Genomic DNA, 23524 nt, shown 5'->3' on the forward strand with positions numbered 1-23524 from the left:
ATGGCTGGATGTATATTTGTTTGTGAAAACGATTTTCAAAACTAAGAACAAGTAGTAAAACTATTTATGGTTGTGGATTTTACTTGCTGGGCCCCTTTTGGGCTCATTCAGTTTTATTTATTGTTTTCAGGTAGAAATGACGCTAAAATAGGAGGCTAGAATGGGGCGGGAATAATTATTAACTTTCAAAGTCTTTTCAAATCAGTTATTGTAATAATATGATATTCCGCAACTAAAGTTTAATGTTTTATAATTTCGCTTGTAATAAAATATCTTGAAGAATGTTTTATACATTTATCGTATCCTTTAAAATCAAGTACTTTGATAGACCTTATAGATCTTTGCAAAAAATGTTGTTGTAAAAAAAAGAAAAGTGGCAAACTCAACCTTAACGGGCTGGGAATATTACAGGGAGAATAGGGGTTCTCCCCCTCCGACGGCGCTCTTTGCTAGAGATGAAACCCTAGCAGAGAGTGTCTTGAGACTTCAAACATGGAATGACACTATAAAAAAAGGGTTTTACAGTTTTAAATAAGAGTTAGGGATATGGTTCATCATATTCATTATTTTTTGGAACACTTTGACCAAAAACTATTTAAAATAAGCCCATAAAATCCAAAACACCTAAAAAAAGCCCAAAAGCTCATATTATTATTATTATTATTATTATTATAAGTTATAAAACCGCCGGTAATTGGTTTGAATAACCGCTAACCGCCTAAGCAAAACGGTTGTAATTATTAAAATCCAATAACCGCCTTAGGCGGTTGCGGTTGCAGCTAGCAGTTTTAGCCAATAATCATTAACCACAACCACTTGTTCACCCCTACTTGGGGTAGCTCCAGAGTCCATGAGGGTTGTCAAACCACCCCCAAATTGACCGTAGGGGGTGCCTAATGGCGGTCTGTTAATCTAGCTGACGCAATGGTGAGAGGTACTAAAATTGTATTTACCCATAAGTCAGGTACTATATGTGATACGAATTGAAACCTAAGTACTAAAAAGGTAATTAACCATTTTTTTAATACAAAAGCTTTTATAAACATGTATAAAAAATATAAAAAAAAATAACTTGACATCTCCTTCAAATTATGATCAACAACAGTCTTTTATAAAATAAACTCCATCTATTATTATTTCTGTAATTAAATATTTAGCAATTTTTTTCTTAATATAACTACTAAACGACCAAGCACATATACTCGAGTAATTCCTCCTAAGTGTGATGTGGCTTTTAAAATCACGATCAAATTTGAGATGATCATTATTGAATTTTGATATATTAGTGATTTTAAAAGTTACATTACATTAAGTGGAGGCTCTGCATTCTCTCTAGAATTCTTCTCTCTTTTTTTCTAGACAACACCAAGAAAAACTTCAAGAGGAGGGAAGATCTAGATCTAGATCTTCTCTCCTCTCTCACAGTAGCAGTGCTCAATCTCTTCTCTCTAGGTTCCATCGATCTTCGTTTCTGGCAAGTTGCTTTAGATCTAGTTTCTAGATTTAGATCAAGATATAGTATCTTCAACCTTAGATTTGATCATCTTCTTCGGCCAAGATGTGTCTTCTGAAGAGATGTCTACGATGATGTGCTCCTCCACTGCTGCTTGTGGGGTTTTTGTTTTTTGTTTGTCCTAACCTTCGGGTTGATGATGGATTTATTGTCCTGGCCTTCGAATTGAGGATGTAGTAAATCGGTGTGGGGGCTTAACTCTCACGATCGGATTTTTAGTTTCTAGTTTTTTTTTTGTTTTTTTTTTTGTATTTTGGCTACCCTTGTCTTAGATCTAGTCTGCACGAAACAGGTATATTCCTTAAATGTAATTGTATATGGGTTAGCGGAAGCTTGAAATCATTTTTATGACTTTATAATTTTCATAGTTTTGGCTATGATTTTTCAGAGTTGTATGCTCTATGATGTAAGAGTTTTATGTTCATGAAATTTTATCAATGAAAGTTTTATATTTCTAAAAAAAAAGTTACATCACATTTGAAACAACTCAACAAGGACTTTAGTTCTCATTATATTATTACTCCATGTACTCGTGATCAATGCAATCACAAAGTCATTGGGCCTTGTACCTAAAATGGATACGTGGCACGACATCCACACACAAACAAATTGAAAAACAAGAAGAAAAAGAAAAAGTTATGATTTGGAAAGAAAATGAATTCACACATGAAGGGGAGGTTCAAGTTGGGGCTATTAAGTGAGTGAAGCGTCTCGCAAGCAAGCTTGGGCTCGGTTTGCATAAACTCGGCTCATGCTCGACTCGAATATTAAAAAAAGCATTTCATGAACACAAATCCTGGCTCGAATATTAAACGAAGCAAACTCGGCTCGACTCGGCTAAGCTCGTGAACAAGCTCTTATAAGGCTCGCCTCGCTTATTAGGCTCGGCTCGTATATTTTTTATTAAGTAACAAATAACAATATATAGTCAACATTACTCATTTACTCAATAATAACAAATGTATTATATACCCTTTTTTTTTTTTTAATTCAAATAAGGGAAATTGGGGAAGGGAAAATATACCTTTGTTTTTTGTTATTTATGCACATGTGTGTATATATATTATATATATGTATATATTAATACAAACACATATAAGAAATATATATATATATATATATATATATATATATATAATAAGAAATATATGATATTATCATTAATTATTTTATCATATGATATAATCATATAGTATAATTGTACAAATTATTGTGTCATTTAATACAAATATTATAATTAGATAGTTTATACTTTGAAAATTGAAATCGTATACGGTATATCACATAATCATTAATCATTATATAATCATATAGTATATCTGCAAAAGTTATTGTGTTGTTTAATCAATACATTATAATTATATATTTTATTCTTATAAAACATATATGATATATCACATGATCTTAGATCTAAGATAATATTAATATTAATTGTGAGATAATATGATCATAAAATTTAAGTATAAGTGTATGACCATTAAATCATTATGAATTTATTGCTTAGAGTTTGAGTATTACTATTAGATTAAATGATTAATAATTAAGTAACTGATGTGTTTTTTATAATTTATACATTACAATCACAATTTACAGTAAGTAAAAACTTAACAATTTGAATTTAAATCATATATCATGAATTGTGATAATGAGAAGTGAGAACATATAATATAAGTATATAAGTTATAACAATTAACATTGACCCATTACCCATATAAATTAGATAATGATACAGACTCATAAGTATACAAGTTCATACTAATACAATAATTAAGTACATAGAGAGTTAGTTCTAATGTATGTTAAACACTTATAACTTATAAGTCTATATATGTTATAAATTATAATTATATATATATGCAGATTAAATAATATAAATGTATGAGAACAATATTTAATCATGTGATTCAATGACAATTCAAATACTTAATAATATTATTCATGTATAATGATGATGGGATTTGTATAATATCAAATTAAATAATTGACATTGGATTAACAATACAAATTTATGCTATAAAATTATAATGATACATATGTAATACAATTTTTTAATTCTTTTTTTTAAAAAAAAAAAAAAACTTTTTCTCTAATTTCTAAGTCATTTTTAAAACTATTTCTTTTTACCAATTTTTATTTACACAAACAACAAAAACGACATAGTTTTGATAAGGCCCTAAGGGTATAAATTCATCACTTTCATTTCATTTTCATTTTCATATAACCCTAAACCTAACACAAACGCTCGTGTCTCAGTGTCTCTGCCGCCTTCCAGTCCTCACAAGTCGCCCGTCTGTCTCTGCCGCCTTCCTCACCGGTCGTCGGTCTCCTTCACCGTCTCTCCTCGCGCTCGACGTCTTTGTCTCTGTTTAATGTCTTCGTCGCTGTGCTCGCGCTCGTCCTCTCTGGATCGTCACCGTCTGGATCGTCACTGTCTGGATCGTCGCCGGTATTTGTCTCTCTGTCTCTGTGGCCGGTCTCCGTCTCTCCTTGCCGGTTGGATTTTTTTAGTTTAATTTTACAGCAATCCAAAAATTAATGTTTGGATTTTACATGCCATGATAGGATTTTCTAATTTTAATTTTACATGCAATGATTGGATTTTGGATTTGTGACTTTTGAGACATTCTGGATTCTGGATTTTTTGTTGTTGTTGTTTTTTTTTTAAAAAAAATTACAAAAAATAATAGTCGAGCTCGAGCTCGAACAGGGTTCCAACCCTATCGAGCCGAGCTCGAGCAACATGTTTTAGGCTCGAGTCGAGCTCGAGCCTGAGCCAAAAATAAACGAGCCGAGCCTGGACAGCCCAAGCTCGGCTCGTTTACACCCTGGTGGCGCGTCACGGGGGCTGTCGCTTAGGCGGAAGCCCTTCGGTGTGAGGTTTGCGAGGCAAGCGAGATATAAGTGTAATTGTCTTTTTCATTCTCAGCCCTTAAAAGAAAGAGAAATTAGTTTTGACCATCAGAAGAGGTAGATCTAGCACTCGCACTGTTCCAAACAAAAATAAAAACAGAATGAAATAGAAATACTAACCCCGAAATCAAATGAAGATACAAAGGTAGAAATATGAGCAAGGAGATGGGGCTTTGTAGGGTAGGGAAAGAGAGGATACGGCGTTGAGTAAGCATGGTGATTCCTCGCCGCACAGAACGATGACAAGATTTTTGATGAGAACTAGGACGTCTGATTGATTCGTTGATTCCTACTTGGTTTTGTTGGCTTTCTCTATCCTTTTGTTTGAGATCTGTTTTTTTTTTTTGTTTTTTGTTTTTTTGTCGTGATTTGAGTTCAGTGAATTTCTCATGATGTTAGCATTAATGTGAAAATGAATTTTAATGACCCATGAAATTTATTGCTTATTGAATGTCAATATTTTTACAACTGTTGAAAGAAATATGTGATTTTTATGTTTTGCTTCATTACATGATATAAGGCTTTGTTTTCTAGATATGGAATTGAAAATATTCATTTGAACATAGATAGAATTAGTGGAATGATTTTTATATATATTTCCCTTATCTGATGATAGCTCTTCTGTCAGTTGGTATGTGTTGTATCTGCAAGTTTGACTGATTTCTTTGAGCTGATCATTAGTTTTTGCCTTTATTCCCTCTTTCTTCATAATCTAAGATATGTTTTTTTTTTTTTTTTTTTTTTGTGCAGCACGTGAGTCTAAAGTTAAATTTGAAAGATCGCTTCCTTCAACAACGAGATAAAAATTGAAATCTAACGGATGATGTAAGCCTCTCTCAAGAACACTTTTTTTGGGGATATGTCTTAGTTGACGAACGTGGGGCGTGCACTTAAAAATCAAAGCCAAAGTCCTGAAATACAAGTGGTTGAGGCAAAATCACTTGAATTTTGTTTATCTGACTTGCGGGGCAAATGATGGCTGCCCGGCGTAGCTGAACTTGATAATCTTGCCGTGGTAAAGCTGCTCAAAAGCAAGATCATGCCATAGAAACTAAGCCAAAAGGAATTAATGACTTGGTTTGTATGACATGATCTTGCTTTTGAGCAGCTTTACCACGGCAAAATTATCAAGTTCAGCTACGCCGGGCAGCCATCCTTTGCCCCGCAAGTCAGATAAACAAAATTCAAGTGATTTTGCCTCAACCACTTGTATTTCAGGACTTTGGCTTTGATTTTTAAGTGCACGCCTCACGTTCGTCAATTAAGACATATCTCCAAAAAAAAGTCTTCTTGGAAGAGGCTTGCATCTGTGTTAGATTTCAATTTTTGTCTCATTTTTGGAGGATGATACTCGAAGTTGGACAATTTCCCAATTCTTATAGAGCAAAGAATAAAAAGACTTTAAAAAAACTCACAAGTCTACCCGCAATCACCGAGGATTTATGACCTTGAGAAGCTAGCGTATGCTTCTTGGAAGCCATACTGTTGGGATCAAAAGGCCACGAATTTGTCTATGAGAATTAGAGTCTCGGAAGTCTTTCTATGTATAAAACAGGTCTAACAAATGAGCTGGCATTTGGGCTTAGTTGGGCTCACTGGGGAGGAAAGTCTATAAGATTTGTTATGGGCCATTTTATTAGTATATAAAAAGGTGAGCTTTCATTTGTAAAATCATTGACAACGTATTCGGGTCCACTTTGGTCGTGTTCTTTAGTTTCTTGTAATTGGAGCCTGGCCCATTTCCACCAACATTATTTCCATTACCCTAGCTTCATTAATCTATTCATTTATATTGTTATGGTTGTTTATTCAACATACTACCATATTCTAATTTCCATCTCCGTCTCATTTAAATATTCAATTTCTTCCTTAAATCCCAAGGAGCTTTTTCAATATAAATTTCTTGTGGACAATTAAGTTTTTCTATCCTTTATTGTTTCTAGTAATTAATGAAATGCATTCATTCATCATCTATAGAGACTAGGTTTTGCTGTCTCTCTTTTGGGACCCTTCAATTTGTATCATTTAGCCATCTTTGTGTTAAAGGCTAAAGCCCAAAAGAATCCTGCCAAAGTGTAGTGTCATTCAAATTCACAATGGTTGGCATGGCATATTATTGGAAAGCAATAGACAGTCACCGCTTCAAGTACACTATATTCAAAAGTTCTATTTTTCACCGCAATTCCAAACATGTTCTAAATCATTTTTCACCGCAATTTCAAACAGGCTCTAAACCATAGGATAATATTTCTCATGAAGTAAATAAATATAAGACAATTAAATGAGAAATCATTAATTGCAGTTACCTATCAATATAGCCATGCATATTGCCATATATATACTTCAAGTCCTAGGCAACTTACGTAGTGGCCTGGGCCCCAAATAAAGCTCCCAACTAATAATTATACAATAAATAATTACAAAAAAATATTATTTGAAGGCTCTAATATGGTAAAAATTTAATAAATAGTATCTAGTTAAGTTCTCAATTAATAATTGTACAATAAAAATTATTTCTAAAAAATATTTAAAGGCTCTAATATGGTAAAACGTTAATAAATAGTATATAATTAAGGCTCAACTAGTAATTGTATACATGTTCAAAAAAAAACAAAAAAAAAAAAACTAGTAATTGTATAATAGAGGTTATTTCTAAAAAATATTTTAAGGCTATAATTTGGTAAAAAGTTAATAAATAGTATCTAATTAAGGCTCCAATTAATAACTGTACAATAGAGATTCTTCCTAAAGAAATATTCGTGAAAACTTCACAAAATCCTCATAAACTTACACACGTTTTGAAATTATCCCCATAATATTAAAAAACTCTCAATTTAGGGTATCGAACTTTTAATTTTTTGGAATGTCCCCCCTCCATTTGAATATTTCGTTAAATAATGTCAAAATTTTCAAAATACCATTGTTTTAAATTTGTTTCTAAAAAATTGCGAAAATTCAAACGTAAGTATTTTGCAAATTCCGTTAAATCCTAACACATGAATCTTTGCAAATTTTATTTTATTTTTTATAATAAAAAATACATGGTTATTTTGTAAATTTTGACAAAATTTAATGGAAAAAATCCTAACGGAGGGGGGCATTGCAAAAAATTGAAAGTTTGATACCTTCAATTTAGGAATGTCAAAAAATACTGGGAAACTAAGATTGGAACCAAAAAACCGGTTCCGGTTCTGGTTGGAAAAAAACAAAAACTGGGGACCCCGGTTCCGGTTCCGGTTTTTGGCACCCGGTTATAATCGGATAACTGGGCTCATATATTAATTTTTTTTTTTTTGCTTTTATTTTTACTTTTTAGTGTTTAGTTTAGTTTTTAGTTTAGGTTTCAGTGTCTTTGTAATATGTTTATGAACTATTTTTATTGTAAATGAGTATTTCTTTTGGTTGATAGTTTATTTAAATACTTGTTCTTTACGGCATTTTAAAAAATTGGATTTTTATTTTTAAGGCCCAATATAGTCAAAAACATTGATTTTTTTAGGATTTTTGGGATTTTTTATGGGTTTATTTTTTTAAAAAAATTATTTGGAACAATCACAACAAAGCCTAATTTAGTAGGACAAAAAAGCTAATATTTTTTTAAAAAAATGGGCCAACTATGTACAAAAAATGGGCTTATTTTAGGCCCAATATCTAAAATAAGCCCAAAATACAAATTTTTTAAAAAAACCAGTTACCCGGTCTAGATAACCGGGTACAAACCAGAACCGGTCGGTTACCCAGTTCCGGTTCCCAAAACCAATAATCGGAGTACCCCGATTTTGGCCAATAATCAAGAACTAGGACTGGGTTAACACCCCTACTTATTGAGAGTTTTTTAACATTATGGGATAATATCAAAACGCATGGAAGTTTAAGAGAATTTTGTAAAATTTTCTTAAAATATTTTAAGGTTCTTATATGGTAAAAAGTTAATAAATAGTATCTAATTAAGGCCCCTAATTATGGTAATAATAATATCTGAGTGAAAGTCATTATCCATATTCTCAACATCCATAAATTTTTGGAAAGTCCACCATTTATTTTTTAAAAAGGTCCAATTTTTACTTTTATGAAAGTCCAGCGTGCATAAATTTTTCCAACGTGCATAATTGTTTTCTCCAACGTCCATTTGAATTAGAAAAGTATGAAAAGTTTTCAAAATACATAAAACTTCAATTGTTTGCATTGTGGCTTGTGCATAACAGATAGAATTATAATGTCAATGACTTTTCAACGTCCAAATTTTTTTCACATCACATTCCACTATAAATTACTCTTTATAGCTACCCATTTTTCTCAACACTTTTTCTTTCTTTTAAGTCTTATAATTTCATATTCATGTGATAAGTCATTTATATCTAATAACCAAGGAAAAAAAATATAAAAAAGCCCCTCAACTAACAATCATTTTTAAAAGAGTCCCACAATGTTTAAAAGGTTCTAAAGTAGCCCAGTGCCAAAAATGCCACCTTTTTTTTTAAAACAGAAAAAAAAAACTGAAATAAACAAATTAATAAAATAAAAAACTAAAAAAATAATTTTTTTTTAAAAAAAGAAAAAGAAAAAAGGAAAGGGGGGTCCAACTGGCAACCACCCGAAAGGTGGGGGTGGCCTGAAGGCCACCCCAGATGTGGCTGGCGAGCCACTCAGAGGTGGCCAGGCCACCCCCTTGCACGAACCACCTAAGAAGTTAAATGTTATTTTGCATTCTTCCAGCATACTCCACTGATGTGGTATATTCAATCCACCCTTAGATCAATATTAATTGAAAAAAAAAAAAAAAAAAAAATCAAGAGTGGATTGAGCATTGTCACATCAGCTAAGTATGTTGGGAGAATGTAGAATAACGTTTATCTTTAAGAATAGTTTCCCACCTATATTTCAAGCCACCAAGGTAACCACTAATACCTTCCAGAAAAGAAGTATAATTTGAGAGAGTAGGTTCAGATAAATGTTTCAGGACCTATTTGCTGGATAGAACAAAGACCTCCAGGGCTCCAACCTCGATGTTTAATAATATATAGGCTTTTGAACTGAGAAGGGAAAACATGTTCACAAATTTTCAAACTAATCCCTTTAACTACTCCTGCCGGCACCACCAGGTAACAAGTTTGCCAGAGAGGGAACCCCTTGGCTCCTCATTTCTTCTTGTGCTCGCTTCATTTCCTCAGGATCTGCCCCAAAAGCCCAACAAATGGATATGGTCAGTAAGAGAACAGGAACCAGAAAAAATAAAAAATAAAAATAAAAACCTATTAGCATTGAGAAGCTCTCATGAAACATTAGGCTTGTCTATGTTATGAGAACCAACTATTTAGTAGAGTGCTCTACGACTATTATACGACTAAGAAGACATGACAATGAAAATTAGCCCTTGATTTTCTTTTTACAAGCCATTACTGATCTAGAGGCTGATTTTCACTGTTATATCATCTCAATTTTATGACAGTCGTATAACAGTTTACTTAATAACATTACTCCTACGATATACATGAGCCATGAGCCAAGCCAACAAAGGTAAATCTACACAAAACATTATGAACAGAGCAATTTACCCATGTTCTCCATTAGTTTGGGCATTAGAAACACAACAACCAGCATAAATCCCATCATCAGACCCATTGGGCTTTTCACAAGAGACATAACGGAGAAGGGTTCCCTTATCTGTAAAAGCAGAAAACAGAATTGAGACAAATAACTGATAATAACTCCAAACAAAACAAAGTAAGAAGAAGAAATAGGAAAAAGTAAGTCTAACTGAACCTCATAGTACTGTTCCTCTCTCAACGGTTCTAAAACCAACTCAATCAGGCTCCTCCTGTTCTCTGTCAATGCTGCCTGAACCTTACCAGGATATCTGGCACTGACATCAACTCGGACCTAAACACAGAATGCAATCGTAAGAAATCTTATTGGTGATTAATGATAAACAAAATTGATAGAAAACTATGGATAGTAACTCCCACCGGAGAAAAGAAGTAGCCTAAAGCATCCACTTCAATTAGATGAGTTCCTGCTGGCACGTCATGGCTTTAAGCATACATATTAAGGAATCACATAGTGCTTAAAGTATGATTCAAAAGGAATAAATCGCAACTAGTTTGGAAATACAAAACAAAAACACAGATCTATAACAAAGCAAAAAAGATAAAGAGTGAGGTTGTGCGAGAGGAATTTTAATGTGTAAAGTATCCTGAATCAAGTTTAACAGAATAACGCATTTCAAAGTCGAAAAATAGGATACAACGAGAAAAATCCATCAGCTCTCAGAAAAGTAACCCTCTGGCCACCATTAAGTATAACTTTGACATTTGATAATTTTCCAGGAAGACCAAAACCTTTTACATCCATACCTGCCAAATTAATTCATAAACAATATCAATGAAGACTTAAGAAGGGTAGGAAAAAAAAAGCAGAGTGAGGGAAACAAAATATGCAAAGCAATACACATATAAAACCATAAAAGTTTAGTGCATTGTTTGAGCACCAAAAGCCAACTTGTGGTCCAAAATCTAAATCAAGGAATACCCAAAAAAAAAAAAAAAAACAAAACAAAAATCTAATAACAATATCTCCATTGAGATCTCAACATCCATGATTGAAGAGTTGCATTGGTGATAGGCGAAATCCTCCTACAAAATTTATAAAAATCCTCATACAAAATCTCAAAAGGTTGACGCCAATAAAATTGATATTAGTTCATTGGAGCGTGATTCCGGATATCATCCCCAACTATGGGATTATGATGTTAATCAATAGAATGAAATTCAACGAGTTAACATTAAAGCTGGTCCATACCAACCTACTCTCTCAAAATACCCAAGATCTGGACCAGTACATCATCTTCGTAGCTTTCAACCTTTGTGGTTAAAGCTATTTTCTTCATGGCTAGAATATCCGCATGATAAAGACTCAGCCTTTTGTCTGCCATACTTTCTCTTTAGTAATCCATTTACAAATCCTTTGCAACATGCATTCACTATTGATGGATTCAATTACTAGAAGAAATTTAAGGATGAAAAAATTGTGTTTTTCTTAATATATAGGGAAAGATCCTAATTCACTTCACAAAAATTGTTGAGAGGTCACGTGAGGACATGTTGAACCAATCTCAACACGTACAAAAGGTGTTTGACAATTTCACTTTTGAACAAATTGCAAACAATCGACTATAGTTGAAGGCCTCAATTGATATTATTTGAAAGCTGAAATTTCAAGGAGTAGCTTTTAGAGGTCGGAATGAAGTGTAGATTCAAGCAATCGTGGAAATTTTCTTTTAAGATATTGGATTGTGGTTTCATACAATGAAAATGTTGGTGGAGTGATAACTAAACCTCCAAAAACTGCCTCTTACATATCACCAAGGATACAAAAAAAAAATTAAAAAAATTACATGTTTTTTCAACCGAAGTGAAGAAGGCAATTCACAAAAAAATTGATGATGCAAAGTTCTGCATAAAATGTTGATGAAGCTTGTGATGAGTCAATGGAGGAGTAAATGACTATAATTTTAAGATTTATCAACAAAGATAGCTTTGTGCAAGAACATTTTTTTTGAGCTTGTTCATGTCCTTGATACTGCGACATTAACTCTACAAAATGGGATATATTATGTGTTGTCTCATCATAATCTAGACATTCAAAACATTCAAGGAAAGGGCTAAAATATGCAGCTTGAACCTGAAATCGACTTCAAAGGAGGTTGGTGGTGAGTCAACTCAAAGGGGAAGAGGAGGAAGAGGACGAGTCGAGATCGGCCAAGTCATGAGAGATGAAGAGAAACATCCCTCCCCTAACTTTTTTCTTGGGAAGATTTGTGTGTTTAAGTTGGGAGATAATCTAGATACAAACAAAGCATGAGCCAGTTAAGTAAAAGGGGTGGTAGTTGAGGGTGTTGAGGAGGGGGACAATGGACTTGTCCAACCTGCCCTTTAGTGATTTGTTGTTAGCATTGTCTTCTTTTGCTTTGGCTTGTCAAAGGGTTTGGTCGGGTTGGTATAGGCCAGATTTTTGACCCCTAAAACCAACCCCCAACGGAAGGTAGATTTTCCTACTGATGCCAAGCCGCTGTTGGTCAATAACCTACCACCAGCGGTCAGTACCCTTTAGGTTAGGCGGGCCGGGTGAAATTTTCCCAGCCCCAGGCTATACTTCTTTTTTGGTGAAGAACTTTTACCACAAGCAGTTTCTACAAATTACTCTTACCTCAAACTTTTTTTGCCAGTAAGATTTGAACCAAAGATCTACTAAAGGTCCACAACCCCATCCCACCACTTGAGCCCAATGTCCAAACGCTTTTATGATCTTCTTCGTAATCTTAAAATGAAATGAGGCAGAAAGCTAAGCTTCATTTCACATGAGGCATGAATGAGAGGCCAACAAAAAACTAGTAGTAGATTTGATTCATGTTCTTATATTGCAATGGAACAGATTCTTTCTAAATCACGTTTTCTATGTTCTAGTCTCATACCAACCATCTCAATAACTAAATGACACTCGCGCTTCTTACATGATGATATAATAGTGAGAGGAAAAGTTTGCCTCCCAACTGGGTTGGCTAAATTCCTCCCAACAAATTCTATTATGTTTGATCTCCATCCTTAGAGCATGCTTTATTAATCCTATTGAAAATTCACTTAAATTGATGTCCTGTCCTTAGAGAGCACTCTATTAATCCTATTAACAATTCCGATGAAAATTAGTTCGACTTTCTAAGCTGCAGTTAATCAAAAAGAAAGAAGAGAACGAAATATGGGACAAGGAAAACAAAACATACTTGGAATCTTCACCCGGCCATTGATGGTGAAACCGTCACTGGACCTGACCAAGAAAGAATATAAGCAACTTAAATAAACGGCAAAGAAATCAAATTCAAGCTACCAAAATTCATTTTCCTCCAAAGATTTAATAATTTAGTTTTAAAATGAGAAAAATATGGAAAAAGAGAAACATAGATGGGGAAAACCTACCCTGGTGAGGTGGCGAGAGACGAATAGAGAAAGGAGAGGCATAAATGTACCAAAAGCACGAGAATAATCGGTTTGGATCTCATGGCCGCTGCCGGAAGAGCAAGGATTTGGGAAAAGCTTCGGAATTGAGAGCCAGAGAGAGCGAATCGGGGCTCTTCTTCGTGTTCTCAGATTCCAGTACGTTGTGTGATCCCGTGCTGCGGACCTGTAAGTGCTCCTTTGGTCGCGCAATCACAAGTCACAGACGCTCGAATCAACTGACCTGTAAGTGCTCCTTTGGTCGCGCAATCACAAGTCACAGACGCTCGAATCAACTGAATCAAACACCGCTTATTCACACAAATATCTATATATATATATATATATATATATATATATATATATTGAATTAAATATGTATATATAAATGGTAAAACTTTTCGATCTAATTTTGTGTTTGATTCATGTTGAAATAGCTGGTTGTTTAAAAAGTTATTAACCCTAAGTGCTGCTTGTTGATGCATAAATATAAGATTATATATGTTAACTCTAACTCAACCCATTTAATTAAATGATTCAGACTATTCAATTTTAACTCGCTAATTTCATATTGAGTTTATGTCGAATTTGCGGGTCGTATAAAAAATTACTAGCCTATTTGACTATCTAAGAAGTATATAGATAGTTGTCCTCAAGAAGTAACTCAATCGGCTGGAACCACGCCTAATGAAGCGCATGTCACTAGTTCGAATCCCCCTCTTGTGTGGACATGTCAAAAAAAAAAAAAAAAAGAAAAAAAAAAAAGAATGTATATAGATTGTTGATGCATAAGAACTGAGGATGGACAGTAATTATTTTTAAAAAAATACAAAATGAAATAAAGGAAAATGTTTGACTATTACAACTTTTACTATAACACCTTTCAAACTTGTGTGTCACGACTGTCCTCATAATCAAATTTAATTACTTAGTGAATGATGTCATAAGTAATACATGGAACAAACTAGCATGGTAGTTCAAGTACCTGCAATTCAAAATTAAATTTAATTATTAAGTGACTGATGTATAGGTGTCACATGAACTAACACGTCAATTTGTAAAGAACTTGATGTCAGTCTATAAGGTAATTGTAGCAAAAACTGCAACACCCTAAAGTAAAGGCAATTGTTATTTTTTATGCTTTTAGTCATGTTAAATGTTGCAGTTTAAATATGAATTTGTCTAATTGGTAGGGCAGTATCGCTTTTATGCATGCTAATTTGTTATAATTATCATTCTGTCAAGTTCTCATACTATTGCCAAGTTTTCCTGAGATGAAGTTGCAAATGCTATACACAGCCACTGTTGTTATCTGATGCTTGTCATGTTGAATGTTGGAGCAGTTAAGCCTGTGAATTTGGGTCTTATATGAATTTCAAAAAGAAAAAAGGAATAAATAAATAAATAAATAAGACCCCAAGAATTCAAATGAAGCATTCAAATATCAATCTTTATGAAGGTAATCAAGTGAAAATATTGTCCGGAAGGGAAATACATTGTTGATTGAAAACATTCACAGAAACATTGACAAAAATGTGTGAAATATATTTTCATGACCTAATAAAGAAAAAAGAACTTATTACACTTGGGGCTCAACACTCAGAATCAGACATAAAGAACAACCTTCATTTACAGTTTTACACAATCAACTATAGAACAATTAAATTCATCACTTTGATCTTTCGAGACGCCAATGATGCGTACTGGAATCGAACTTTCGATGCAATCCATTGGGAAATATGGCATCCGAAGAAAATAGTTGAAGAGGGAATGGCCCCGAGAAAGAAATGAAATTTTCCAGATTAAGCTACAAGAATATAACAAAATGCTACAATCCCAACTTCTTTGTGAACCAGTCTGAAAGGTTAGCTATTACAAAACCTGCAAATACCTGCAATAAACCATTTCAGATATACAGCCAGCCTCAGAAATTCGAATCAATACATTGTATTTCGAATAGCAACTGAATATGAGAGCCGGTTGTGTAGTACAGAGATCTGGTCATAATTACCAAAATAAATTAGCAATGAAATGAACTAATATTATCTCCAATGTAAAATACAATTCGGCCGATGCCCATCAGAAATCCAACAGGACATTTGAGAGCAAACTAGAGATGATGGCCACTGGACATGACCTATAAAGATTTTCAAGACCTCCCCCTCTGGGTTGTGGCTGAGTACTAGCTGCCTCTCAAACTGAAGTAAAAATGGATTGGAAATTGGAATCACATTCAGCAGCATCCAAAGGGTGACTAGGATCTTTTTGATGGCTAGACTTGCACCATATCTCTTTTCCCCAACTCAAAAGATAATATGTATATAATAGGAATCAAAGAAAATGTATGACACTTCTTTTTTTTTTTTTTTTTTTATCGCAATCATAAACAGCCTTATCTTTCTACCGTGGCTTGTAAGTGCCCTACCACCCAACAACTGCATTTCCCACCTAATTCATCCAATATATGATAAAAGAATACTAGATGCCTTCCAAAAATGGATTAACCAAGATACAACAGATGCTAATTTTTACAACAAAGTCAAAGAAAATTAAAGTCATATGCATCTTCATTACCTGAAGGGAACCAAGAATGTAAATTGCTGAATAGTGACGACCATGGATCACCATGTCAGCCATCATAGCAAGAGGAATGGTGAGTGACATGCCCAAGGTGGCCACCAGTGGAGTCGTCCATACAACACACAGTGCCCTACGGAGAAATGAGAGATTGTAGCATAAAGAGAATGAGAAAATGTGAGCTCACGCTCACCAAGTTATAAACGGTAGATTTTATGTACCAAAAGTAGTCAGAGAGGACACTTCCAACAAAGCCATTGGCAATAACAACTTCGTCCAGCTTAGCAGAATGAGGAATTGTGAACTTGGGTTCAATTCCCAAGGCTGTCAATGGCCAAACTGAAAGAAGAATCAAAAGAACAGATTCATTTAAATAAGCAATACTATACACTGCTTACCACATGAAAGACACCACAGAAAAGGGAAAAAAAAGAGAGAGAGAGATCTAAGCATACTTTTCAGACACCAAGTTAGACATGAAGAAAAAAAAGGAAAAGAGTACACAATTGGAATATAATGCCTTAAGAGTCTATAGGTTCAGATATATTCCAACAAAGCTGGGCATTGAACCTGAACTTTTCTACAGCCCTTAGATTTTTGCTGTCAGTTTCTGAAGGAGGTAAGAAAACGTGAAGGGTTAAAGTAAACGTGAAGGGTTAAAGTAAGGGTTTCAAAGATGTTTCTAAACGTGAAGGGTTGGGTTTGAAGACCTGGACTATTACATGTCTCCAAAAGGTCAAGCTGCTTAAGCTGCTTCCTCCATCAGCTAACATGCAATGAGGAGATATGAACAGTCCATTGTTTGGTTATTTGGCCATATCAACCATTCATAGAATACTCGACCATCCAGTAATATTTCTTCTCATAGTTTTTTGTTAAATTTTCTACTACTGAAGTCACCATTTTTACAAAATTATCATAATTGGTTACTGAAAATAAACATCGCAAGGAAAAGAGAAGTCCATTATTAGCGTCCACTCATCCTTAATAGTTTTGGGAAAAAGTAAAAATAAAGAAAAATTCTTCAGGGTACTCAAGAAAAGATCAATGTAGCCCTACGTAAACCCAGAGCAAGGGCATGATGAGCCAAGAAGCCTCCAGGCCTCTTGTTAAGAATAGTGAATTACTATAATGGAGAACATGGAATAGCTTTGGAATATTATTATGGCGCTAGAGCGAAACCCATTCTTACAACAAGCTTTTAATAATATGGCTGACTCTGTCACTACATGCTACATTGCTACTATTTGGACTATAGAAAGTTAAAAAAATAAAAATTAAATAAAAAAAAAGGGGGGAAGAGCAAATAAAGAACCTTATAAATACATTTGGTGGCTGGTTAATAAAATTATAGCTAATCAAGAACTCTTACCAAGCCACCACAATGCTACAAGTGTAAATAATCCGATATATCCAAACAACTTCTGAACGTCAACCCTTCCTCCTTCTTCACCCGCAAACTTTTTAAGAAGCACTGCAGCATTGATAGTAAATAGAATGTTACACTAATGTATGTCAATATAAATCTAGAATGAATACTAAACAGAGTAACAGACACAATCCTGAACCTGTAAATAAACCATATGACACAGCTGAGAGAAGGCCAAAAAGATCCCCAGAAAGAGACCGTTTCCCACTGCCAAAAACAAATATCAACTGTCAACACCCAAAACATGCATTACAAAAGCACACTGATAGAGCATAAATATGCCTAACAATATATATACTGAAATGTAAAACCAGCAGGTCTACATAAATGCATCCATTCACTTAATAGCTTCGGCTATTGTCTATCAAATTCTTAAGGTAGAATGTTAAAATCTTCAGGGCACAGCAACTAAGCTCCACTAGAAGTTTTCAGCATGAATAAAGGGAGCTTTAGAAAGTAAAGGATAACTATCAATTTTCATCTTATAGTAAAGGGGCGTAGAGCCTATCTTTCAATGAAACAAAAAAGAAGTTAAGCTGCACTTTGACACGCAGCATAGCTAAACCTTTGACCCCTACAGCCCACACCCACATACAGCACGTAGAATAAAGCTTTGCCAATTGCAAACATGCAGCTTCCCTGAATTTGACAACATATGATAGTAACATCACAATCCTTACAGTAATTTTTTTTTTTTTTTGATAAATAATGTATATTCAAACAACGCGCAGAGGGGCGCAACCCATGTACACAAGGAGTATACAAGACACCCCAATCCTTACAGTAATTTTTACATCAAACACAATCAATAAATCCCTTTACTTCACCTATCACTGAGATAAGTCCTAAATATAACAAAAGTCAAGATTAGATATGATTTGATGACAAAGATGGAGTGAGGACTTACGCAGAAGCATTCATTTGTGACTCATCTGTGGCCCAAGTTTTTCCCAGAGTCGTCATGGCAACACCAGCCATGCTGACAAAGACAGCAACTATTTTTGCAGCGTTTAAAGAATCTTGGCCCAGGAATGCACCAATGAAAAGAGTAAAAAGTCCTGAAGTAGAGGATAATACTGTTGTACTTGCAACACTTGTACGTGCCAGTGCAGCATTTGATAGATACTGTAAGTAAAAAGAGCATCAATAAGAAGTATTTTTGGGTCCTTCAACCTAAATTTAAACCCTTTATATCACCATGATAGCAAATAAACAAATTTCCACCAAAAAACTCTTAAGGTAACAAGAGAATGTACACATTATTCATGTAAAATCCGAATACATATACACATTAGAGGGACATATTTCAAGTTCCCCTTCACCTGCCCTCCTCACAGTCCAATGGTGGGTAGGTTGGTAAACTTAGAGGCACTCACCTCCTCGCCATGTCCTCGCATAAAGCAAGGATGCGTGATTTGGGTCAATGCCATGATACACATGTTTTGGACTAAATAAACCCACACTACACTCTTCTCCTTGAGAACCTTATGAGACATTAAACAAGATGAAACAACCCTCAAAACATGGGTCAGTTGACCTAAGAGCCTGTTTGGCACCTAACAGATTAATGCACGGCAAAACACACACAAGGCATGACAAAACTGCCACAAGCACCAGAACAAAAAAAAACTCTCCTCCACCTCACAAGCACATCTACAAACACTGAATAACACATCCAAAGGAGCAATGAATAATGCTTAGCACTAATTCTATAAAGACATAGTTATTGTAACAGTTGTGTGACAGGGCAGGGCATAAGAATAGACTTGAATCAAGAAAATTTTGAGGGCTTTCATGACACCCCCAACATCCACCCCACACACCTGCATAAAACAACAAAAAGAAAGAAAGAAAAGATAGAGGTATATACCAAAATTAGTGACATTTGAAAAGCTTTAGATATGTTAGGAGTACTCACTGGTTGTCGTACAAGCACATTTCTAAGAGAGACAATAATGCAGATACATGTAGAGGGAGAATCTTTTTATTTTCTTGCAAATTGATGGAATTAAACATTTATCTAAAAGTGTAAATGGATCTAGGGATGGCATTCATGATCAACCATTCAACTAAACAAAATGGAAATAATTTCGAAGAAACCAGCCAAGGAAGTGCCTTACCTCAGTTATAAACCAAATTGGGGCAATGTAAAATCCATAAGTAGCAACTTCTCTTGTTGTAAGCTCTCTCTCTTGTTTCAGAATCTGTGCATCATCTTTATGTTTAGCAACCAATGGCCTTCCTTCTGCACGAGGTGAAAGGTCTGCTTCACTATCTTTTCTGGCCAAAGTCCCCGGAAGTTCCAATTCATAGCTTTTCTGGCCTCCGTTGTATTTTAGAGTCGAACTAAAACCAGCAGAAAACTCATTCATGCTTTCTGCATTTTTACTGCTTTTAGAAGAGCGGCGTTTTAGGAAATTTAAAAACCAATCCTTTAGGAATGCTATAGGGAGGTAGACTACCATAAGAGAAGCTCCAAGATATGTTACAGCAAATGGCTGCTTATAGTCTGTAAATATGTCCTGTAAATAAGATATCAGTCAGTTGAAACCTGGCTCAGGAAGATAGTTTGGGTGCTGCCATGGAGCAGTATTATATCAATAGGTAAAGAACTGACATTATGTTAAAACATTTTGAGTGATCAAAGTATATAGTCTTTTTACCCATGAATGAATATGTAAACAATTGATGCAACAAGAAACACCACGTCATATAAGAACCCTGCAAATTGCTAAAACAAGCATGACCCTCGTGATGCATATATGCAGAAATATTTCACTTCAAGCGATAAGACAGAATCCACTGCAAAAAGAATCTCAAATTCTCATAGGATTGCAAGAAGTATATGACGTTCAAACAGTTGAATCTACTGCCCATGGCTGAGCTGTTTTGATGGCCATTTTTCTCTTTCTCTCTCTCTCTCTCTCTCTCTCTCTCACACACTTTTTTTTTTTTGTGGAGGGGCTAAAGGATCCAATTTGACCTTTATAGGAACTTCAATCTCATTTGTTCATTTTAAAACACTTTAGGACTCGCCCACATCCTTCAGGCACAAAGTGATTTAATTCAAGTTGAAGGAGTGAAAAGAGGTAAGGGGAGGCATGGGTAGATATAGTGAAGAAGGATAAGATAAATAGGGAGGTGACAGAGAATATGATTTTAGGTAGGACAGAATAGCAGAAAAGGATATATGTGGCCAAGCCCTATAAGTTGAAAATCCTGATTTACTTGGGATTAAGCTTTAATTGAGTTGATTTAACTCATATTCTCAGCACTAAAACTGCCTTCCTGATTATGTCACTGAATGCCAGTTCTTTCCTTGCAAAATTAGTCCCAGGATTATTCACTTATGCCCTATGATTCACAAGAAACCATATGAGCATACTAAGAGAATCAAGGAAGGCAAATTATCTGTTCCCTTGGTCCTAATCAATTGCAAAACTTGACTGAACTAACGATTCTAGAACTACATAAAATGTTGTGTTCATTTGATTAAACCACTCTCCCCTTTCTCTTCCTTCTTAAACTTCCCATAAAAAAAGGACTAAGGTGTTATTGGTGTAGCTTGGTGCCTTGAGTTCAAACTAAAACCCAACATTCCTTATTTTAAATACAGAGATAATATAGTACCTTATTTGCTCTCCTTCATTCGTAAAAGTTCCATGGACAATTTTCAGCAAATGGATACAAATACATAACAATCACAAACTTTTCCAAACAAAAAACAAAAACAAGGCCCTATGATCCATCAAACATAAACCTAAGGCATACAAACGCACGGCCATGACTAAAATTTCACCCATAATGAGCAAATCAGAATACATAAACTTTTTTTTTTTTTTTTGTAAAGTTGAATAAGCTGACCTGGGTGACTTCTGCAGAGGTGACCCATATAACAACAACAGCACCTATGAGGAACAACCCGGCCCTGTATTTCCAAGTCATCACGAATCAAACAAGACCCAGATGCAGAAAAGCTACAGGAATTGGCAGAGATCTGCGTCGTGGTGGTGGTGGTCCTCTCAGATCTTTGAGCCTGCCTTCGACGTTTCACCGTTCACCCACATGTAAAAATTGGATCTTTGAAGGTGGGTCTGAGAGACAGATAAAGAGAAGCCAAATGGGGCAGCTGTTGTGACACAACAAGGGCGTTCTGTTGTGGGGTTGACGAGGAGGAGGTGATTCTTTGCCAAAAGAAAAGCCAACGAAAATGGGAAGAAAGAGAATGAGAGGGAAGTGTTAACGTTAAGTTTTTGGTGGGTTTTAGTAGTTAATGCCCTCTTGTTCTGTCAAGATGTCAAATTATTCCATTGAGCTCTATTTCTTAGAATTTCTCCCTCATTTCATTAATTTCTTTTTCGAGTCTTTATTATATAATATAGAGAGGATATAATAACTCTCTCTTTGTACTGATTCCAGGATCACCTGAAGAAATTCTATTTAATGTCTCCCTCTTTCCTTCATTTGTCTTCAATATGCGGTATAAACAAAAACAACATGCCAAGAGGGTCCTTTACGTGAATATATTACTTTGAGGTTTGACATGGCGTCATGGCGGATCGCTCAACATTGGTGGATAGGATTCAAGGCAAAGGCAAACAATTTGTTTGCAGAGTAATGCTATTTATTAGATTGTCGATGATATGATAGTAAAGAAACAGTTATTTCTCTAACAGTTTCTTTTTTTGTTAAAAAAAAAAAAGATGGAAATGGATAGGAGATTGAGAAATAGCATTTTTTTGATAGTAAAAATCAGTACTTAAAAAAAAAATTAAAACTGATTTTTCACTGTTACATTATCTCAGTTCAGTTGTATAATAGTTATATGGCAATCTACTAGATTACTCATTGGTATTACTATTTATTTTATGGTTCATATTAAATTTTACATATTTAACCGTTAGGGCCGATTTCATATATTTTAAGGCTTAAAACAATAAATTTAAATAGGATTTTTTTTTTTTATATTTAAATAATATTAATATTGATTTTCAGTTTATATTCTCTTATTTAAAAATCATTCTTCTTCCTTTTTGTTTTTAATTTTATCCAAATGACGTGTAGAATTCATCTATGCTTAGTATTTAGTATTTACTTTCAAGGGATTTATGTTATTCTAAACGAACGAACTTAGCTTGATTTTAAGTTTAGACAAAATTATGAGTTTAGTTACTTCTTTTAAGGGTTTTAAGGGTGATGTGACTTTTCTTTTCTTTTCTTTTAAAGTTTTAATATCTTGAGAATCAATTTTTTGCAATTATTATTTTTTACCATAATTAGGGCCATAATTAACAAGCATTGATTAACTTATTTATCATAATTAAGGCCTTAAGAGTTTTTTTTTTTTTTTAATTGCTATTTGGGGTCTTATGAGACCACCTAATTGGCTTAAGCAATGAATAGACACTACTAAGAGTAAATGTAACACTAGAAGGAAGACTAGCTTACTTTATATCTTCCCAAATGTAACGTAATTTTTAAAATTACTAAAATATGACCATGTCACATTTAATGCCATATGCAATAAATGGATCTTCACCTCCTTAGCAACTCATAAGCAATTATCAGTTACTCAATAAAGATTTTTTACATTAAAGTTTCCATCGCTAAAATCCATATTTAAATGCCCAAAAGTTCAAATTTTATAATTCATCTAGTACATGTGTGTCAAATTTTATCTCCTGTATATATCTCCACACGTCTTCTTTGAGAGTTTTCCATCTCCCAAATAAGATCTCCCGTTGCCTCATTTATTAATGCTCGGGAAGGAGGGAAGAGCTCTGCCGCCCGCTCATGAACCCCTCCTCCACCCCGATCGACATTTTACTTGTATACTCTTCCCTTGCTTCCTCATGCGTGTTCAGTTAAAGTGACAAGTCTATTGCCCTACGAATGCATTAGGAATTATGATTTTGTAGACAAAAAGTGTAATTTTAAACCAAATCTCTTAAGAAATTGATAGTTTGAGATTGCTATTTTTAAAAATTACGATTTAAAAACGCATAAAAATTTGCATTTTCGAAAAACAGGCAATGAGATGCTTTTTTGAAAACGTACAAATTTAAACACTAATATGTGATTTAAAATGTTAAATTGAAATTTTCACAT

General features: G+C 34.3%; 2 protein-coding genes across 3 annotated transcripts; both read right to left on the reverse strand.

Annotated features, from left to right (window-relative positions):
• Positions 1-9318: 9318 nt before the first annotated feature.
• LOC132190569 (ER membrane protein complex subunit 7 homolog) lies at positions 9319-13699 on the reverse strand. Its single transcript, XM_059605602.1, has 7 exons — positions 13393-13699; positions 13200-13243; positions 10668-10776; positions 10390-10453; positions 10187-10303; positions 9979-10087; positions 9319-9597 (listed from the first exon to the last, which is right to left on the reverse strand). The coding sequence occupies exons 1-7, from the start codon at positions 13473-13475 to the stop codon at positions 9500-9502; spliced, it is 624 nt and encodes a 207-aa protein (XP_059461585.1). The 5' UTR covers positions 13476-13699; the 3' UTR covers positions 9319-9499.
• Positions 13700-14839: 1140 nt separating this feature from the next.
• On the reverse strand, positions 14840-21757 carry LOC132190382 (uncharacterized vacuolar membrane protein YML018C). Of its 2 annotated transcripts, none has more exons than XM_059605358.1 (8): positions 21281-21757; positions 19537-19938; positions 18324-18541; positions 17556-17623; positions 17360-17461; positions 16209-16326; positions 15985-16120; positions 14840-15301 (listed from the first exon to the last, which is right to left on the reverse strand). In XM_059605358.1, the coding sequence occupies exons 1-8, from the start codon at positions 21359-21361 to the stop codon at positions 15239-15241; spliced, it is 1188 nt and encodes a 395-aa protein (XP_059461341.1). In that variant the 5' UTR covers positions 21362-21757; the 3' UTR covers positions 14840-15238. The 2 variants fall into 2 exon arrangements, with proteins under 2 accessions (XP_059461341.1, XP_059461342.1); XM_059605359.1 differs by lacking the exon at positions 21281-21757 and having other exon boundaries at positions 19537-19793; positions 19879-19938.
• Positions 21758-23524: the final 1767 nt, after the last annotated feature.

The sequence above is a fragment of the Corylus avellana genome, chromosome ca8 (genome assembly GCF_901000735.1).
Source record: "Corylus avellana chromosome ca8, CavTom2PMs-1.0".
In the NCBI taxonomy this organism is placed as follows: Eukaryota; Viridiplantae; Streptophyta; class Magnoliopsida; order Fagales; family Betulaceae; genus Corylus; species Corylus avellana.

Excerpts from the sequence above, each read along its gene's own strand:
- LOC132190569 (XM_059605602.1), bottom strand. The coding sequence starts at position 13,475 with ATGAGATCCAAACCGATTATTCTCGTGCTTTTGGTACATTTATGCCTC. Across the intron at positions 13,244-13,392 it reads TCTCTCGCCACCTCACCAGG|GTCCAGTGACGGTTTCACCA; the intron begins GTAGGTTTTCCC and ends TTTCTTGGTCAG. Across the intron at positions 10,454-10,667 it reads GCTGATGGATTTTTCTCGTT|CCATGACGTGCCAGCAGGAA; the intron begins GTATCCTATTTT and ends GTATGCTTAAAG.
- LOC132190382 (XM_059605358.1), bottom strand. The coding sequence starts at position 21,361 with ATGACTTGGAAATACAGGGCCGGGTTGTTCCTCATAGGTGCTGTTGTT. Across the intron at positions 16,327-17,359 it reads TGTAGCATTGTGGTGGCTTG|TTTGGCCATTGACAGCCTTG; the intron begins GTAAGAGTTCTT and ends TTCTTCTTTCAG. Across the intron at positions 15,302-15,984 it reads ACATTCTTGGTTCCCTTCAG|GTATTTGCAGGTTTTGTAAT; the intron begins GTAATGAAGATG and ends GGTTTATTGCAG.